The 16,623-nt window shown below is 66.5% G+C and overlaps 2 protein-coding genes across 3 annotated transcripts in view; both read left to right on the top strand.

Moving 5' to 3' along the window:
- Positions 1–10,661, top strand: part of FAM73B (family with sequence similarity 73, member B) — a 19,038-nt gene extending 8,377 nt beyond the window's left edge. For both annotated transcript variants that reach the window (XM_004677259.2, XM_012721576.1), the window contains 10 exons: positions 2,075–2,192; positions 3,188–3,288; positions 3,766–3,881; positions 4,748–4,820; positions 4,922–5,008; positions 7,263–7,361; positions 7,570–7,704; positions 8,113–8,166; positions 8,828–8,944; positions 9,117–10,661. In XM_004677259.2, coding sequence (XP_004677316.1) covers positions 2,075–2,192; positions 3,188–3,288; positions 3,766–3,881; positions 4,748–4,820; positions 4,922–5,008; positions 7,263–7,361; positions 7,570–7,704; positions 8,113–8,166; positions 8,828–8,944; positions 9,117–9,323 — 1,107 coding nt within the window. In that variant the 3' untranslated portion in view covers positions 9,324–10,661. The remainder of the gene's footprint in view (positions 1–2,074; positions 2,193–3,187; positions 3,289–3,765; positions 3,882–4,747; positions 4,821–4,921; positions 5,009–7,262; positions 7,362–7,569; positions 7,705–8,112; positions 8,167–8,827; positions 8,945–9,116) is intronic.
- Positions 10,662–16,253: 5,592 nt separating this feature from the next.
- DOLPP1 (dolichyldiphosphatase 1) overlaps positions 16,254–16,623 on the top strand; it is a 6,322-nt gene continuing 5,952 nt past the window's right edge. Inside the window, exon 1 of the mRNA XM_004677257.2 lies at positions 16,254–16,352. Coding sequence (XP_004677314.1) covers positions 16,277–16,352 — 76 coding nt within the window. The 5' untranslated portion in view covers positions 16,254–16,276. The remainder of the gene's footprint in view (positions 16,353–16,623) is intronic.

Here is a 16,623-nt window from a genome sequence, read left to right as displayed (position 1 = left end):
GACAGCCCCGGTGTGCGACGCGGCCGTGCGCCCGGGGGTCCTCCCTCGTGGGCGTGATCCGTATCCCCTGGCTGGCCAGCGCCGCCGGCTTCCCTCCGTGCGCTCCCCGGGCATCTATGCCGCACTGAGTCGGGGGTTCAGCGCCTTGGCCTGCCCGTCGGCTGTGGCTCTCCACGGGCCGCCAGCGTTCTCTGCGTGTTCTCGCCGCAGCCCCTTGCCGGAGACGGCTTTCTCCCCTCTGGATCAGGTTGTCGCTTTCTCGGTGGTGTTCTTTGAAGCACATTTAAAAAGTTGTTTTGGCGAGTTTCAGTGTCTCCACTTTGCCTTTTGTCACTTGTGCTTCTGCTGTCGTGTCTCAGTCACCGCCCCGCAGCCGTGTGACTTCGGGAAGGGGCTGTCCGGCCTCTGCGGGTCCCCTGAGCACGGCTGCCCGGCTGGAGGCCTGAGGCATGAAGCCGGTGGGCCAGAGTCCTCGAAAGTCCTCCGAGAGTTGGGGGGCCTAGTGATTCCTGCGCTGGGAAGCTGCACTGCGAGGCGCTGCACCCGCCAGCTGGGGGGAGCGCTGGTCCCATGCCGACGTGCCTCTGAGCGCCCCAGCTCCCCCCCGCCCCCCGCCGTGGCCTCTACCGAGTTGGCCCTGGTCACCCCTCCCGGGTCTGGTTACCTGCAGGTGCCAGATCTGGCAGCGTCTGTGGAAAAGAGTCGGGCCTGCCCGAGCCCGGAAGCCCCTGGGGTCAGAGAAGCAGGGTTCCCTCCTTCCCGCGTCCTGGGCTGGCGGCCGAGGGCGGCCCTGTGGGGGAGCCCCCGGCCCGGGCCGCGCTCAGTGCAGCTACGCAGCTGCTTGAGCCCAGCTCGCGGGCTTCTGACTCCCCTCGTTACGGTCATCACGTAATGGCGCTGACCGCTGAGATAGCGCACCCTGTGCTGGGCGCTGCATGCGCTGTCTGTCTCCCCCAACCCCAGAAAGCAGCTGTTACCCAGTGGGTAGAGGATGGGCAAGTCCTGTGCCCAGGGCCGCACCGTTCTGCCCTGGTGGAGCCGAGGTCCGGACCCGGGTCCGTTGGGCGCGAGATGAGTAAGACGCCATGCCTCTTGGGAATGTTCTGGCCGTCACACTCAAAGGGAATCGGGGAGGCCCTCCCTGTGGCACAGCAGTTAAAGCGCAGCACCGTGGAGCTGTCCGCAGCCTCCGCAGCACGAGTTCGCTCCCCGGCCAGGGGGGGACCCCCAGGGCGCAGCGGACCTCTCCGGTCTCCCCGCTGCTCCCCTCTGCCTGTTCTGCCGCCCACTCTGTCCCCGGTGACTCTCCTCACCCCCGTACCTCTGGCCTGCACCCCAGTTCTTGTGTGCATAAATAAATAAATCTTTTTTAAAAAGGAGACTGGTGAGGAAACAATCCTGTACGGAACACACGAGACCTCGTCTGCTCAAGCCACCGTCGCGTCACCCTGTCACTGACACGGTCTCGTGCTGTCTCACCTTCTTGTGTCTTTGCTGGTTATTGCTTCACTTTCGCGTCTGGACCGGGACTGAGCGCGTCTCGTGCCTCCCCCAGCCACCCAGTCCCCTCTCCCCGGCCCCTGCCGCAGCGGCTGGTGGCTTCTGCCAGGCGGTGAGGGCCTAGACCCGTGCTCTGGTCGCTGAGGCCCGGGGCTGCACCCGGTCCCCGGCGGGGCGAGAGGCCGGGGCTGCACCCGGTCCCCGGCGGGGCGGAGAGGCCGGGGCTGCACCCGGTCCCCGGCGGGGCGAGAGGCCGGGGCTGCACCCGGTCCCCGGCGGGGCGGAGAGGCCGGGGCTGCACCCGGTCCCCGGCGGGGCGGAGAGGCCGGGGCTGCACCCGGTCCCCGGCGGGGCGAGAGGCCGGGGCTGCACCCGGTCCCCGGCGGGGCGAGAGGCCGGGGCTGCACCCGGTCCCCGGCGGGGCGAGAGGCCGGGGCTGCACCCGGTCCCCGGCGGGGCGGGAGGCCGGGGCTGCACCCGGTCCCCGGCGGGGCGGGAGGCCGGGGCTGCACCCGGTCCCCGGCGGGGCGAGAGGCCTGTCTTCACGGGCTTCACGGTCCTCATTCAACCGCAGCCAGAGTCGCAGCGGAGGGAGTTTGCCGAGAAGTTGGAGACGCTGCTGCACCGGGCCTACCACCTGCAGGAGGAGTTCGGGTCCACCTTCCCCTCCGACAGCATGCTGCTGGACCTCGGTGAGCTGGACGCAGCGGCGGCAGTGCGGGATGGGTGTGGTGGGGAGGCGGAGGGGCCTGGGTGTGACCCTCAGTGTGTCAGGCAAGGAGGCCCCCCCGGGCCAGTGCCGTATTGCACGGGTCGGGAAACAGGCCGAGAGGGGTACAGGGCACGGAGGTGTTCCCTGACCCGTGCGGGCGAGTGGCCAGGCCCTGGGAGGCGCGGGCATGCTGGCCAGCAGGCCCTGGCCTCGGGCGCCGGCATCTCCTGGTGGCCGCCCCAGGCTTGGCTCCTCCCTGCGGGCCCTGGGCCTGGACGAGCCCAGGCAGCCCCGGGCCAGCCCCCCTGGGCGCAGCGGAGTGGCTCGGCCCGTCCATCCGTGTTCCGCTGCTGCCCGTGCGCCCTCCCTGTGTAGTGACTGTGACCCTGGCTCTGGGGCCGTCAGCCCCGAGGGGGCCTTTGGCTCCTGAGGGCCAGATCCCCAACTCCACTGTGGGACACAGGCCTGGAGAGGCCTGGCCAGGGTGCAGAGCTTCCCCCAGGGCTCGCCCTACTTTGCCCGTGGGGTGACCTGTTCCCACGTGTGGAGAAGGCAGGGGTCCGCTCGGGGCTGTGGCCTCTGCGCGTCAGTTCCACAGACCTTTCCTGAGCACTCACGACCCACAGCCCTTGCGCCTTGGGGGCCTGAGCGTGGGCTCGGGAATGCCGAGACAGCAGCCCCTGCCTCCCTGGAGTCCGGGGAGCCCCTTCCCTGGCCCCGCGGCCCCGCGGGCCCCTCTGCGAGCTCTCCGTGCGGCTGGCGGCGCGGCCGGGCGAGGAGCGCTCTCAGCTGCCTGCTGTCCCCACGGCGAGTGCCGCCTCCCAGCACGAGGCCGGAGGAGGTCTCCATCTGAGGGGGAGCCCGGGCCCACATGCTCAGTTCGTGGGAGCATCTCTGCCCCGGACCTGGGGGTGCGCGTGGACTCCGTGAGGCCAGGCGGAGCCTCAGCCTGTCCGTCCCCTCTCTTGCCCCCAGAACGGACGCTCATGCTGCCCCTGACGGAAGGCTCTCTGCGCCTCCAGGCAGAGGATGAGGACAGTCTGACCTCGGAGGATTCCTTCTTCTCCGCCACGGAGGTGACTGGGTGACTGGCCGGGCAGGCGGGGGTGGGGCGCGCTGGGCCTGAGGGTGCGGCTGGGCCGTGGGAACAGTGAAGGCATTTCCGCTGGCGGGAGCAGCATTTGATGGTCCCAAGCGCGGCTCCCTCGGGATTGCAGGCAGCTGCCAGGGCGGGGGGCCAAGAGCCAGGGTCGTGCGAGGGTCGCGTGGGTGAGGACGGGTCCTGCCGCCCGGGGCTGCACCAACGCGGCCTCTCCCTTCTCCAGGCCACGTGCCCACGCCGGAGCCGGGAGGGGCTGGGCGCAGTGGGTGTCCGGCGGGTGGTTCCTTCAGGAAGGGCCCTGGGACGTGGAGACGCAGGCCAGACCCAGAGTTGAGCCCAGGCCTCCTGCCTCTCGGGTCACTGTTCCCTCTGAGGCCCAGGGGGCTCCCCACAGGGGTGCCTTCTCCCCTGAGATGCCGCTCACCTCCTCTCCCTCTCCCCCTCACCCCAGCTGTTTGAGTCCCTGCATGTGGGAGATTACCCGATCCCCCTCTCCAGGCCTGCCGCTGCCTACGAGGAGGCCTTGCAGCTGGTGAAGGAGGGGAGAGTGCTGTGCCGCACCCCCAGGTGAGCGCCGAGGTGGGCCAGGCTTACGGCCAGGCTGCGGGGGGCTGGCGGTGGCCTAGGGCCCCCGTTGCAACACGGCGGGTCTGGAGTTGACAGTACCAGTGACTGGTGGACGCAGGTCGTTGATGAAGGTAGTCGGGGCCCGTCCTGGAGTCTCAGGGGGGCCTGTCCCCTAGCCCGCGTCCCACACAGCCCTTCGGGTGGCGTCCAGAAGCCAGCTTGGCATCGACCCCGGGGTTCTCTCCAGGTGGCCCTGACTTGTAGTCTGTGGCCCTGACCAAGGCCGGGCTTTTCCCAGCCTCAGTTTTCTCACCTGTAGTAGACTTGGGGCTCGTTCTGTTAGGGGTGGAGTCCACAGGCTGCAGAGTCCTTTTAGGTCATCAAGTCCACCCTGGGCTACCCTGCAGCAGCTCCACCTCAGGTTCATTGTTCCACGTAGTGGAGGGGTCGGAGCTCGGCTTTGGGTGGTGGCCACGCACTGGCGTGCGGGCGCTGAGTGGCTGCCTGAGAAGGTGTGGAAGGCCTGGTGGGGTCACGGTCACCCGGTGAAGGGCCGCCAGGCCAGGTTGGGAGGCACCGCTGTCCTGCGCCCTGTCCGCGGGCGTGATTTGGCCACGTCTGGCCTTCCCTGAGCAGTGGGGCTCTCGGGGCCTGTGAGGGACCCGAGGCCAGCCCACTCCGCAGTGACCAGACCTGCCAGCTCTGTTCCGTGTCATAGAGGCCGACCCGCCTTTGCCAGCACCCATCGGCCTCGGGGAGGCTGGGGCCCGGTCACACTGCCGGGCGGAGCAGGGCCGCCCCAGGCTCCCCCGTGGCCCGGGGGGCCGGCGCGGGGCTGGTGGCGCGACTGACTGTTCTTCCCTCAGGACAGAGCTGCTGGGCTGCTACAGTGACCAGGACTTCCTGGCCAAGCTGCACTGCGTGCGGCAGGCCTTCGAGGTGGGTGTGGGGGCCTGGGTGCTCGGGCGCAGGCCGGCCTGCGGCCGCCCCCGGGCTTTGGTGGGCGCCCTGCACTCAGTGGCCCCCTCCCGCTCCCGCAGGGCCTTCTGGAGGACGGGAGCAACCAGCTCTTCTTCGGGGAGGTCGGCCGGCAGATGGTGGCAGGCCTGATGACCAAGGCTGAGAAGGTAGCCGGGGCGGGCGCCCTCGGGTCCGCGCTTGAACTCGTGTAGGTCTGGTAACGCGGACAGGGGCGATCCAGACCCCAGCTGAGGGCTCGGCCTCCGCCCGGGGCGCGGGGCCCTGAGAACGGGTTGGGGGTTTCCCTCCACAAACAGTGGACCGGCCGTGCCCTTCCTGGTGACGACAGTGGACGTGCCTTACGGAAGCCAGCGATGAGCCCATGCGGGTCTCACACGGCCCCGCGCCTGCCTACGCAGGACACCGCTGCCCGCGTCTGATTTATGTCCCTCTGGCTCGGCCGGCGCCGGCCCGGGCCGCTGTCCGTGTCCAGGCCTGTGCACCCGCCCGCTGGGCGCTCGCTTCCCGTGCGGGAGCACGTCCTGCCCTTCCTCCGGGTCTCTGGGCGCCGCTTCTCTTGCCGCCGTGGGGTGTCCCCCCGGGGGCTGCCGCGGGCCATCCAGCTTGCCTCTGGCCGGACGTGGCATGTCTGCTTGGCGCCGTCCAGCACCGACGCTGGAATCCGGCCCCTGCGGCGTGGGCGCCCGTGCGGGTTGCTGGGTGGCCAGCCCCTGTCCCCGCGCCTCTCGCCTCCGATGAGGACGTCCTGGCGTCCAGCCATCTTGGGCGAATGTCACAGGTGTGACCCCACACACCTGGAAGGTGCGACCTCCTGCACACCTGGCCACCGGGGCCAGCCCGGGGCCCACTGTCGAAAGACGCGGTCACCGCTGACCACGCGGCACGACTGTGCGGGTCCCACAGAGGCTGGCCGACCCTGCCCGCGCGCGAGGGCTCCGGTGGCTTCTGTCTCCCTGACGCTGAGGCGGCTGCCGGGAGGGCCCTGATCGCCGGCCACGGCCCACGTGTCCTCCCAGGGGCTGGGCCAAGCTCTGTGTCCCGGGCCAGAGCGCACCCCTGACTGCACCCCTGACTGCACCCCTGACTGCACCCCGGCTGCTCGTGCGAAGGCCCCGCATGGTCCGGGCGCCGCTGTCACCTTGGCCTCCCGGCCCGGAAGGGCTCGCCCCGGTGCCCCAGACTTCCTCCACGCCTGTGGCGCCATCCCACAATTCTTGTGAACGGCGTCAGGGCAAAACAGTCGCAGGCCACACGCGTCACCTTGGCCAGTGACGGGCGGTGCCCCAGGCGCGTCCTCACACGCGTCCTGCCAGTCTGGACTGTCGCCCTGTCGTTAAGGTCCGGGAGGACTCACGGGGTCTCGAGACTTAGTGGCCCACGAGCTACGCCTGGACCCCGCCCTCCCTCAGCCACCTGTCTTCGAGGCCCAGCGGCCATGTCTTTCTCAGGAGGGCCTCACCTGGCTTGTCCCTGGGCTGACCCTGCCCAGCGTGAGCTTTGCGCCCGCCTGCTGTTTGTGGGGCGCCCTGCCCCCCTGCCTCAGGGACCCGGCAGAGGCCGGCCGTAGGCAGCCCGGGCCTCCGTCCACGTCACCCGGGCTCGTTCTCCGCAGCTGCTGTTTACCGAGCGGCCGTCCCAGGGCTGCTGCCGTGTCCACGCAGACCGAGCCGGGTCTGCCTGGCCGCTGCGCACGGGACGAGCGGGGCCGGGTTGGGGCCCTGCTGCAGCCAGAGAGTGGAGGCTGCCTGGGTGCCAGCTTAGCCTCGCCCGCAGGCAAGCGCTGTGGTCACGCAGGGGGGACTTAGGTTTCCTTTTCATTAGGAAGCTCAGCAGAGGCCCTGGGGGCCGGTCGGCGCATCCCGAGCGCCGGCTGGGGCTGCCGTGTGTGCTCGGCCAGGCTGGACGGGGTGGGGCAGGCGCCGTCTGAACTTTGTCCTTTGGTAATTTTGGCGCCGCCCTGTGGGCAGCGCCCAGCCTCTGCAGCAGGGAGTCAGGCTACACCCTGTGCGTCCGTGGGGTGGCCGTGAAGCCCGTCGGGCCTCGGTCTCGTGTGTAAGCGGGTGACCCGTGTACCCGCGGCCAGGAGACGTGTCCGCCAGGCCAGCTGCGTCCTCTCCAGCATCCTTTACATATGAGGACACACGGGAACAGCTCGGGGTCATCGTGCGCACAGTCTCCAGCGCCTGCCAGAGCCCACGTGCCTCTCCCGGGCCAGGGGCCACTGTCAGGCGCTCCGGTGGGGCGCATGGGGGTGGACGGCACCCCCTGCCTCTTGGCTCAGGGCCGGTGCTCAGGCCTAGGCCGCACCCCCGTCTACCCGTGGGCCAGCTGGCCCCGCGGGTCTCGACTGACGGCCTGGGCGCCTCTCCCGTGACAGGAGGACCGTGCTTCTCCCCACAGAGCCCCAAAGGCTTCCTGGAGAGCTACGAGGAGATGCTGAGCTACGCGCTGCGGCCCGAGACCTGGGCCACCACTCGGCTGGAGCTGGAGGGCCGCGGGGTGCGTTGCGGGTGCTGAGCCCCAGCCTGGGTCCGTCATGCCCAGAACCTGCAGCAGGGAGGGGTGCCCCTCCAAGCTCCCCTTCATTCCAGGGGTCTGTGATGGCTCCATTGCTGCTACAGCCCTGCCCAGGCCCCCCTCCCCCCGGCCTCTGGACAGCAGCCCAGCCGCTCCGGGGCCCTGGCCTCAGAGCACCCCCACCCCGCAGGTGGTGTGTATGAGCTTCTTCGACATCGTGCTGGACTTCATCCTCATGGACGCCTTCGAGGACCTGGAGAACCCGCCGTCCTCGGTGCTGGCCGTCCTGAGGAATCGCTGGCTGTCCGACAGCTTCAAGGAGACGGTGGGTGGACGGCCCCACCCCCAAGCGCACACCCTTTCCCCCCCCCATCTGAGATCTGGGGCTGCAGCCCAAGCGGACCAGGCATCTGTGCCCCGGAGAAGTTTCCAGGTGGTCACCCCGTCTCTTACAGGCGGTAACCATGGACCCCACAACCCGAGTGGGTGGGTGCCGGGTCATGGCCATTTTACGAAGGACTGGGACCCAGAGAGGAGCGGCTGGTCCAGGGGCCTGTGGCCAGCGGGGGTTCGTCAAGCTTCAGATTTCAGGGTGTCACGTCCCTAACGGGCAGGGAAACGGCAGCAGCCTGGCACCAAGCCCATCTGCCCGCTGGGTTCGGGGAGAGCTGGCTGCCGTGGGCGGGGAGCGGCTGCGGCCTGCCCTTTCCTTGACCCCCGGTGTCTGGTTTAGGCCCTGGCCACGGCTTGCTGGTCGGTGTTAAAAGCTAAGAGGAGGCTGCTGATGGTGAGTGACCTCCACCCGGAGGCCGGGGGTGGCACCCAGCCATCCCCTGCCAGGCAGGGGACCCTGATAGGGGAGCAGGTGGGCGGTGGCCCCAGCCCTGTGCCCAGTTGGCTTCATCACCATGTCGCCACGCGGCCTGCCCGGCGCTTCCCTTGACTGGGCACACCTCGGAGGCCTTGGGGATCCACTTTACTCCCTCCCCAGGCCCAGCGGAGTAGGCTTTAGGAGATGTCGCCGATCTCGGAGCAGGGGAAAGGGCATCTGAAGCGGGCGGGCCCCTGCCAAGGCGTGGGGCTGGCTGGGAGGAGCCCGGGGAGGGGGGAGCCAGGCTGAGCAGAGCCGCCTCCCCCCGCCTGCTCCTCGCTGCACTCCCAGGGCCGCCAGCTGCACTGTCTGGGTGTGGCCCTTTGCCCTGCTGCCAGCCAGGCCCTGCTGCCCGGCTGATACCAGCTGCCTGGGCCGTGCGCTCCAAGCACTCCCAGGGGCCCCTCATCTGGTTCTCATCGTAGCCCCGAGATCACCCCCTTGTGCGAAGACTGGAGCTTCAGAAACTCCCACCACAGGCCCGGCATACCCAGTGGGAGCCCAGCTCCTAACGGGACCCCTGGACCTGGCTGCCGTGCCCTGCACCGGGCACTCAGCCTGGCTGCCCCCCCCCCAGGTGCCCGATGGCTTCATCTCCCACTTCTACTCCGTATCGGAGCACGTTAGCCCCGTCCTGGCCTTCGGCTTCCTCGGACCCAAGCCCCAGCTCGCAGAAGTCTGTGCTTTCTTCAAGGTAAATGGGGAGCAGTGTCCACTGCTCTCCCTGGGATGGGGCCCCGGGAGGCCAGAGAGGAGCGAGGGCCGGGGCCGGAGCCCGCAAGGGGCTGGACGCAGGAGGCTGGCGCGGGTCTGGAGGACACGGCGGGGAGGCGGCTCCGGCCCCGGCCCACGCCCGCCGTCCCCAGCACCAGATTGTGCAGTACCTGAGGGACATGTTCGACCTGGACAACGTGCGCTACACGTCGGTGCCCGCGCTGGCGGAGGACATCCTGCAGCTGTCCCGGCGCCGCAGCGACATCCTCCTCGGCTACCTGGGGGCGCCGGCCGCCAGCAGCGTCGGCCTGAACGGGGCGCTGCCCCGCGGGAACGGGCCCCTGGAGGAGCTGCCGTAGAGGCCGTGAGGCCGGAGGGCGACGGCAGAGAGCCGCCTCCCCGCCTTCGGGGTGGCATCGGAGGCCTGGGTGGCCGAGCCCAGACCATGGTGGCTGTGGGCCGTTGCTTCCGACCTCGCCCCCTTTCTCGGGGCCCATCTGACTGCCCTTGGCTGTCTGGACCGGTGCCCTGAGGGCGAGGGCGAGATGGCAAGGAGGGCAGGTGGGGGAAGGTATCCGGAGGAGACTTGAGACAGCAAAGGTGGACGCCCTGGCTGTGGGCCCGAACCTCCCCGAGCCCAGGGCCACCAGCAGGTGGGGCTGGAGGTGGAAGCGAAAGACTGGGATGAGCAGGACGCCCGTGGGGTCATAGGTGCCCTGAGCTAGCAGGGTCCAGGCATCCGCCCGCCAGTCCTGACGCCCCTAGGACCCCCGTAGAGTTTCTGACTGGGGTGGGGTGAGGGGGTCTCCAGGTGAGGCTAGTGAGCGACTGGGTGGGTGCAGGCCTGGACCGGCCGGAGGTAGGACAGAGGTAGACCTGCTGGTTCCCGACGGGCAGGGACTGCGTGTCTGGCACCCCCAAGCCCGCACCTGGACACGTCCTCTCACCCCCCACCCCCGGCCCACGGAGACTCTCACTTCCCTTCCCACCTCGGCCACCACCAAAGCTGGAGGCTGCGGGCTGTTCCGCCCGCCCCTCCCTCCGTGGGCCCGGAACTCCCTGGGTGGTGCCCGGCGCCGGCTGGCAGGGCCAGGCCGTCACCTGTGCAGCCACCGTGGGGGTCCCGGGGTGAGGGGACCTGGAGGCCACGTGGGGGAGGCCAGAGGCCCCTGAGCCTCCCCGCGGTTGCACCCGCGGCAGGCTCCCTGTCAGCCGGGACGGCGCCTCACAGTGTTTCCACCTGAGGTGGGAGGTTTTATTTATTGCCTTAACACTTTATTTTGAGGTTCTGTTCCTTCCCAGATTGAGAGGCCTGGGGGTCCAGCTCCCGGGGAGGCCTGGCCCCTCAGCCCGCCTTCCTCAGGGTGGTGGGGGAGGGCCGACTCGGCCTGTCTGAGCTCCTCCCCTCCCCTTGTGCCCTGGCACTGGTCAGGGCTCCGGCCCCACCCCCCCAGGTCCAAGCCGGAGGGAGCAGCCCTCTACCCCACATTCCGTTGCACTTACCCTCGCTGTGAATGTAGCCTCGGGCCTGGCCCACGCTGACCCCCAGCCCCCCACAAGTGGCATTTTCCTTTGTCTTTGTTTACACGTCCATGCACTGCCTCGGGCGCTCGCTGCCGCTTCCAACTTGTCTGGTAGAGCGTGTACACATCGACTCGGAGTCCAATAAATGACCCAAACGCCTCACCGTCCCCTGCCCTGCCACTGGCGTGCAGCTCTTTGAGGTGTGGTTGGTGGGGTGAGCGCACTTGGGGCCCTGGGTGCAGCCTGGCTGTGTCTACAGCCCTCCTGGGCTGGTGGGGGACGTGGCCCGTGCAGTCCCGATGGGTGGGCCGGCCGCGCACAGGCCTCTGTCCGCACCTGTAAGCTGCTTGTGCAGACTGAGCCACTGCTGGCTGGGATCGCACCGCCGGCCAGGTCTCCAGGTGCTTTCACGGGCACGTGGGCCTCAGCGTATTGGGAAGGGCCGGGGCCTCCCTGGTGGCGCAGCGGGCTGAAGCGTAGCACTGGGAGGCTGTCTGCAGCCGCCACAGCACGAGTTCGACCCCCGGCCAGGGAGGGACCCGCGGTGCAGCAGACCGCTCCTGTCTCCTGCGTGTGTTTCAGCAGACCCGCTCTGCTCTGCTGCCCGCTGTCTCTGGTGAATCCTCATACCCCCACCCACACACACATACCTCAGCTCTTGCACCCCAGCTCTTTACGCCCCCCCCAAAAAAAAATCACTTTGAAAAAACTCAGATGAACAGAAAAGTTACAAGAAACCCATTTATCAGACTCCCATGAACCAAGGCCGGCGCCAGACGCGCACCCTGCTACTCGCATTTCTTTCTGAGGCAGTTTGGGGTACACTTCAGGCCCGCACTCACCCCTCGACCCTGAGCCAGCAGCTCTAAGGTGCCAGGTGGATCCCAGCACCTGCGGCCGGAGCAGTGCCGGCTGCTCACCGGTTCCTGGACTGGGCACTCTGCCTGCTCCCCGCGGGCTCCATGGAGGCCGGAGGCATCTCCAGACCCCTCTGCTGGCAGGAAACTAACTGCTGCAAACAATTTCATTTCGCGTCGGCATCCTGAAACGCACAGGCCGGGCCCCGTCTCCAGTGAGCGGCAGGTGTGCGGCTGTCACCAGCAGCGCTGTTCTCCAGCACAAAACCCTGAGGCCCCTGTGCCCTCTGGCAGAGCCCTCCAGGCCACCCCAAACACCCCCCCCAACCTGCCACTCCTGGCCCTTTCCTGTAAAGGCCTCCTACACCCTGGGGGCCCTGTTGGCTCTCACACGCCAGCACTGTGCTGTCGTTTCTCTGTCCGGAGCGGTCAGCCACCACCGCCTCGCAGCCCGCTGTGGACTCGCTGTGGTTTTGGCTCACTGGATTTTTAGTTCGGATGGTTTTCACGCTCACGCGGTAACACGTTTAGCCAGCAGGAGCCCCTTCTTGTTGGCCCCTGGGTCCTCTTGACAAGTGCCCCCCCACCCCCCTCCCCCCGTATCTTGGGGCACTTCCTTTCCAGCATAACATGCTGTCCCAGGAAGCTGAGCGTCCCAGAGGCGGGGAAGGCCCTTGGGGCAGCCCTGGCCCATTTCTGTGGCAGACAGGAGATTTAGAATCAGCTCCCGGCCCCTCGGACTCCATCCTTGAATCGTCCTCTCCAGGATCAGTTCTGGGCTTGGCCACGGCACTGGCCTGGGCAATGGGGCAGAGCCACGTGATGCAGACAGGCTTGGAGTATCTGCTGTCCTGTGAGAAATCTGGCTGGGGAGGCAGCAGTGCCAGCGCACTGCCAGGTGTGGGGGGTCCCTGGGCCACAGAGGCCCAGCTGAGTCGCCAGCCACACAAGTGGCCCCTAGAACAGCCTGGTGACCTCTCCCACCATCCCAGATGGTCTGGAGGCACCAGGCTTTAGAACGGTTCGTTCCAAGGCCCACTTGGCGGTCCCAGGCTCGCTGTGATGAAGGGGAGTCCAGAGGGCGCAGCACCCCCAGTGTCAGCAGTGAGCTCATGGCCGCCCCAGGTCTCCAGAGCGCGCGCTGAGCGCCCTCTGCTTTGCCTCGGACTCTGCTGTCTGTGGTCATGTGACCGGGATCAGCACGGGGCCTCTGTTTACTTTCCCCTGGAGACCAAAGATCACAGGGAGGAGGCCAGACTCCGGCTGCCCCACACGGTCCATGGCTGTGAAGTGGCTGAACCACCGCTCGTCAGCAGCGGCTCATTTGTGAAACAAGCAGCTCCCAAGACGCAGCATGAGCGTGACGTGATGCAGGACCAGCCATTCCTTAGCCAGCATTTACTGCGCACCCACCATGTGCCAGGTGCAGCCCAGGCCTCAGTGCAGCACGCGGGACCAACCCACCAGCCAAGTCCACCTGCCTGTGCAAGGTCAGTGGCCTGAGAGTTGCCACAGGACAGGTCCCACCCCATGCAAAGCCACAAGCCACAAGCCAGGTCACTCTCAGTCTAGGTCATGAGCCTGACGCATCTCTGGGACCTGACGCCAAGGTGTTTGGAAGCCTAGGCCCTGACTTCCAGAATCTTCTTTCCTAGGAGACAGTGAATGGCTCCTCTCAGAGGGATGATGCCGAAAGCGTCACCTCTAGTTTGAGCCCATGGGTCTAACTGGCATCTTGGGACCTAGGAGTGCTACACAGCCCTCCGGGGCATTTACTGAGGGCGGTGTGTCAGCTGACAAGTTCCCTTCCTTCTGGGCCCCCAGGAACTCAAATATCCCCCAGGTCAATGACTGGACCTCTAACCTACAGGGCAGCAGCTGACACTTTTGGGGGAGACAGGCCCAGAGAGGGGAGGCCAGATAAGGGGTTACACTTGGTGCCTCTGGGCCTGGGACCCCCTGTGCACACTCCCTGCTAGAGGAGGGGCCAGTCCTGCCTGGCACAGGCGGGGCTCTGGCGGGGCCTGGCAGGTGGGGGTACAGCTAGCAGTTTGGGTTGTGGGTGGCAGGGTGGTTCGGGGCATTGGATGGCCCATCAGGCAGACCCAGCTTCAACTCCTAGAGATTCCAAGGGCATCACTGGCCCAACCTTGGCTTAGGGCGCCAGGGGGCTCCTCAGGGCATTCTCCCTGCACGGCCCAGCCCCTTGTCCGCAGGCCACCCTGACCCACCAGACCCGGCTCAGCCCTTGCCTCTCTGGAAATGCACCCACAGGATCCCAGACAGGCACAGGAGCTCTGCAGTGAGGCCACAGCCGTGTCACAGCACGAGCCAGGGAAGCAGTTGAGGGGCACCTCCTGGGGGTTCAGCTGGGACGATCTCCTGCATGGTGTTAGGACAGGCGGACCCTTGGGTGACTGACAGGGTGTCTGGGGCTCCCAGGGCCCTGATTCTTGATGGAGGGGCTGTTTCGTTTGTAAAACTTTATCGGGCTGGACACATTTGATTTCTGGCATTTCCTGTGTGAAGGTTAGATTTTAATTATGAAAGCAAAACCAAACCAAAACTCACACCACCGCCCATGCTCCGGAGCTCCCTTCTGGCCTCACCGCCTTGCCCATCTCATCCAGCCACATTCCTGCCGCAGGACCTTCCGCTTGTGCCTTTCCCATCCGGGGTGATGTCTTAAAGGCTAAACCCAGCAGGTAGATTTGGGAGGCTTGAACAGGTAAGAGTTAAGCACAGATAAGAGAATCACAAGGTTGCCCCAGTGACAAGGCCATAAAACCTACCACCGAGATCAGAAAAACCAGCCCAGCTCCAGAACTGCAGCAGCAAGACCAGGGCGTGTTTCTTTGTCAGAGGCCAGTGCCAGGACCAGGCTCCACAGTGGAGCCCCAAGTTAGAAGAGTCGGAAAGGGTCTCAGCTCCTTCCGGACGGACTTGGCCCTTCTCGCCTGCTGCTTCTCTTAGTGTCTTTCAATAAATCCCCCTTCTCCACCCTGCCCTGCCTCTGGTGAGTTCTTTCGCTTCCGCTTCTCTGGTCTCATCCCAGTATTTCTCCCCCCTACAGGTGAGTCCTTTGTATTTTGTAGTTCCTCAGCCTCCTCCTCTCCTGGGAACTCTCCTAAGGCAGAGAGACCAAGGCTCTGAGGCTTTGCTCTTTTTTTAAAGATTTATTTATGCATACAAGGTGGGGGGCGGGGGGATTCACCAGAGGTAGAATGGGGAGCAGAACAGGCAGATATACTGAAATACAGTGCGGAGCGGAACAGCGGGGAGACAGGAGAGGTCTGCTGTGCCCTGTGGGTCACTCCCTGGCTGGGGATCATCAAACTCAGTGGCTGCTGATAGCTTCATAGTGCTGCAGCTTAACTCCTTGCGCCTTTAGGGAGGCCCTCTGGGGCTTCTTCATAGCTCAGTGACATCCCACTGCCAGGGATGGGCAGTCAGCCAGGCCCAGTGAACTATTCTGGGAAACAGCCCACTTCTCTGACCTCCTGCTCCTCAGAAGCTAATGATGGCAGTGCCTGAGGAAGCTGCAGGCAGGTGACCGAGAAATGGGGCCAGCCGACCCAGACGAGCTCAAACAACACCAAGTACAGAGCACCCTTCACGCTGCATGGGTTTTTCCAGGCATGGCAGCAGCCACCAGTGTTAGAACTTGCGAGCACGTGAGAATGCAGACCCCAGGCTCTAACCCAAACCTACCGACCACCCCAGGGCCTGGTGGGAGGCAGGAACCTGCATTTTCTGCAAGTTGATCTTGGTGTTGTGTGAAGTCAGAGGACCATGGCTTTACTGGGGCAGGAAGCGATTCTGTCCAGTACGGTCAGTGCAGGGGGGTTGGGAGGGCGCATCTGCGGGAGCCCCGTGGAGGCCCCTCACCGGGCCATGGAAACCTGTTTCCGATACCTGAGCCAGCCTTGGCCAGGCAGAGTGGAGCAAGCGGGGTGAAGCAACGCAATCGCGGAACGGAATGGCTTTGGCAAAGGCTGGGAGAGGACAGGGCGGGCACTCCGCCTGGCCTGTAATTCTAGCCTGAGAAGAGGACAGAGGTGGGCGGGAAGGCGCGGCAGTTTCCCCAGGCCCTGGTAGGCGACTAGAAGGATGATTTGGGAAAACAGGTGTAGGCGGAAAACCCGTCTGCGACGAAAAATGTTCCCAGAATGCCTCATTAAGCAGTACCACGCATCCTCGTTAACCGGAGGAAGGGCGGACGGAGCCTTTATTAAGTGCCATTAAGCTTCCACTCCGAGCATCAGTGGAGCGCGCGGGAGCTCCCACTCCCAGCCACAGTCTGCCGGCTTTGGGTGCCTCGTCCGGGGCGGATCAAGGGGGGCAGGAGGGCACAGTCCCCTCTGGCGTTTGGGCTCAGTTTACTTATAACCAAAAGTGGGTGCGCTCAGACTCCGTGGGGCCGAGGCCGCTTCCCCGCTCCGGGGATGGGCTCTGCCGGGCGCCCAGGCCCCGCCGACCCTGCGCGGGCTCCGGGTCCCGCAGGAGCGGTCCCGCAGGAGCGCTCACTCCGCGCAGATCGCAGCCAAACCAAAGCTCCCACCAAAGTTCAACACGCCCCCCGAGCCCGCGCCTGATTGGCCTGCCCTTCCCACCCCGCGAGCCGGTCTCACCGAATGATTGGCTGTTCTGTTCCCCCCTCTGCGCTGGAACCCTCCTCTCCCTCGATTGGCCAGTCAGCTTCCGGTGCTCGTCCCGGATTGGGCGCCGGTTTGGCCGGCTCGCAAGCTCTTCGGAGCTCCGCTTTCTGATTCGTCGCCCGGGTCAGCCCCGCGGCCTGCTTGCTGAATGGCTGCGCCGATACCTGTATCGGGCCCCGATTGGGTGTGTGGTGCCTCCCCGGCGTGATAGGTCAGAACCACCGCCCCCCTGGCTGCCCATTGGCTGTTTGGCGAAGCCCGGTCTCCGGTAAGATGGCAGCGAACGGCCAGTGCTCGCTCCCCGCTTCATGGCGGCCGGTGACCCTCACCCACGTCGAATTTCCTGCAGGTAAAATGCGGCCTCGGCTCCGAGGATGCCTTCCCGGGGCCGGCCTCTCAGCCCCGGGCGCTCCAGCCCGAGTGAGCCCGCGGAGGGGGCGCCGGGGGCCCGGGGTGGGAACTGTCAAATAGTGAACCATGGAGGGGCTCGGCCGGCGCGCTGGGCGCGCAGGCGCAGTGGTGCGGCGATGAGCTGGGCGAAATTGCGAGCCGCTCGCTTGCGCCCTCTGCGGCTGCGCGGCCGGGGCTGAGGCTTTGCTCTTTTTTTAAAGATTTATTTA

Source organism: Condylura cristata, unplaced genomic scaffold, assembly GCF_000260355.1.
Source record: "Condylura cristata isolate star-nosed mole 26May11 unplaced genomic scaffold, ConCri1.0 scaffold00006, whole genome shotgun sequence".
NCBI lineage: Eukaryota > Metazoa > Chordata > Mammalia > Eulipotyphla > Talpidae > Condylura > Condylura cristata.
This window is presented reverse-complemented; position numbering and strand designations above follow the sequence as displayed.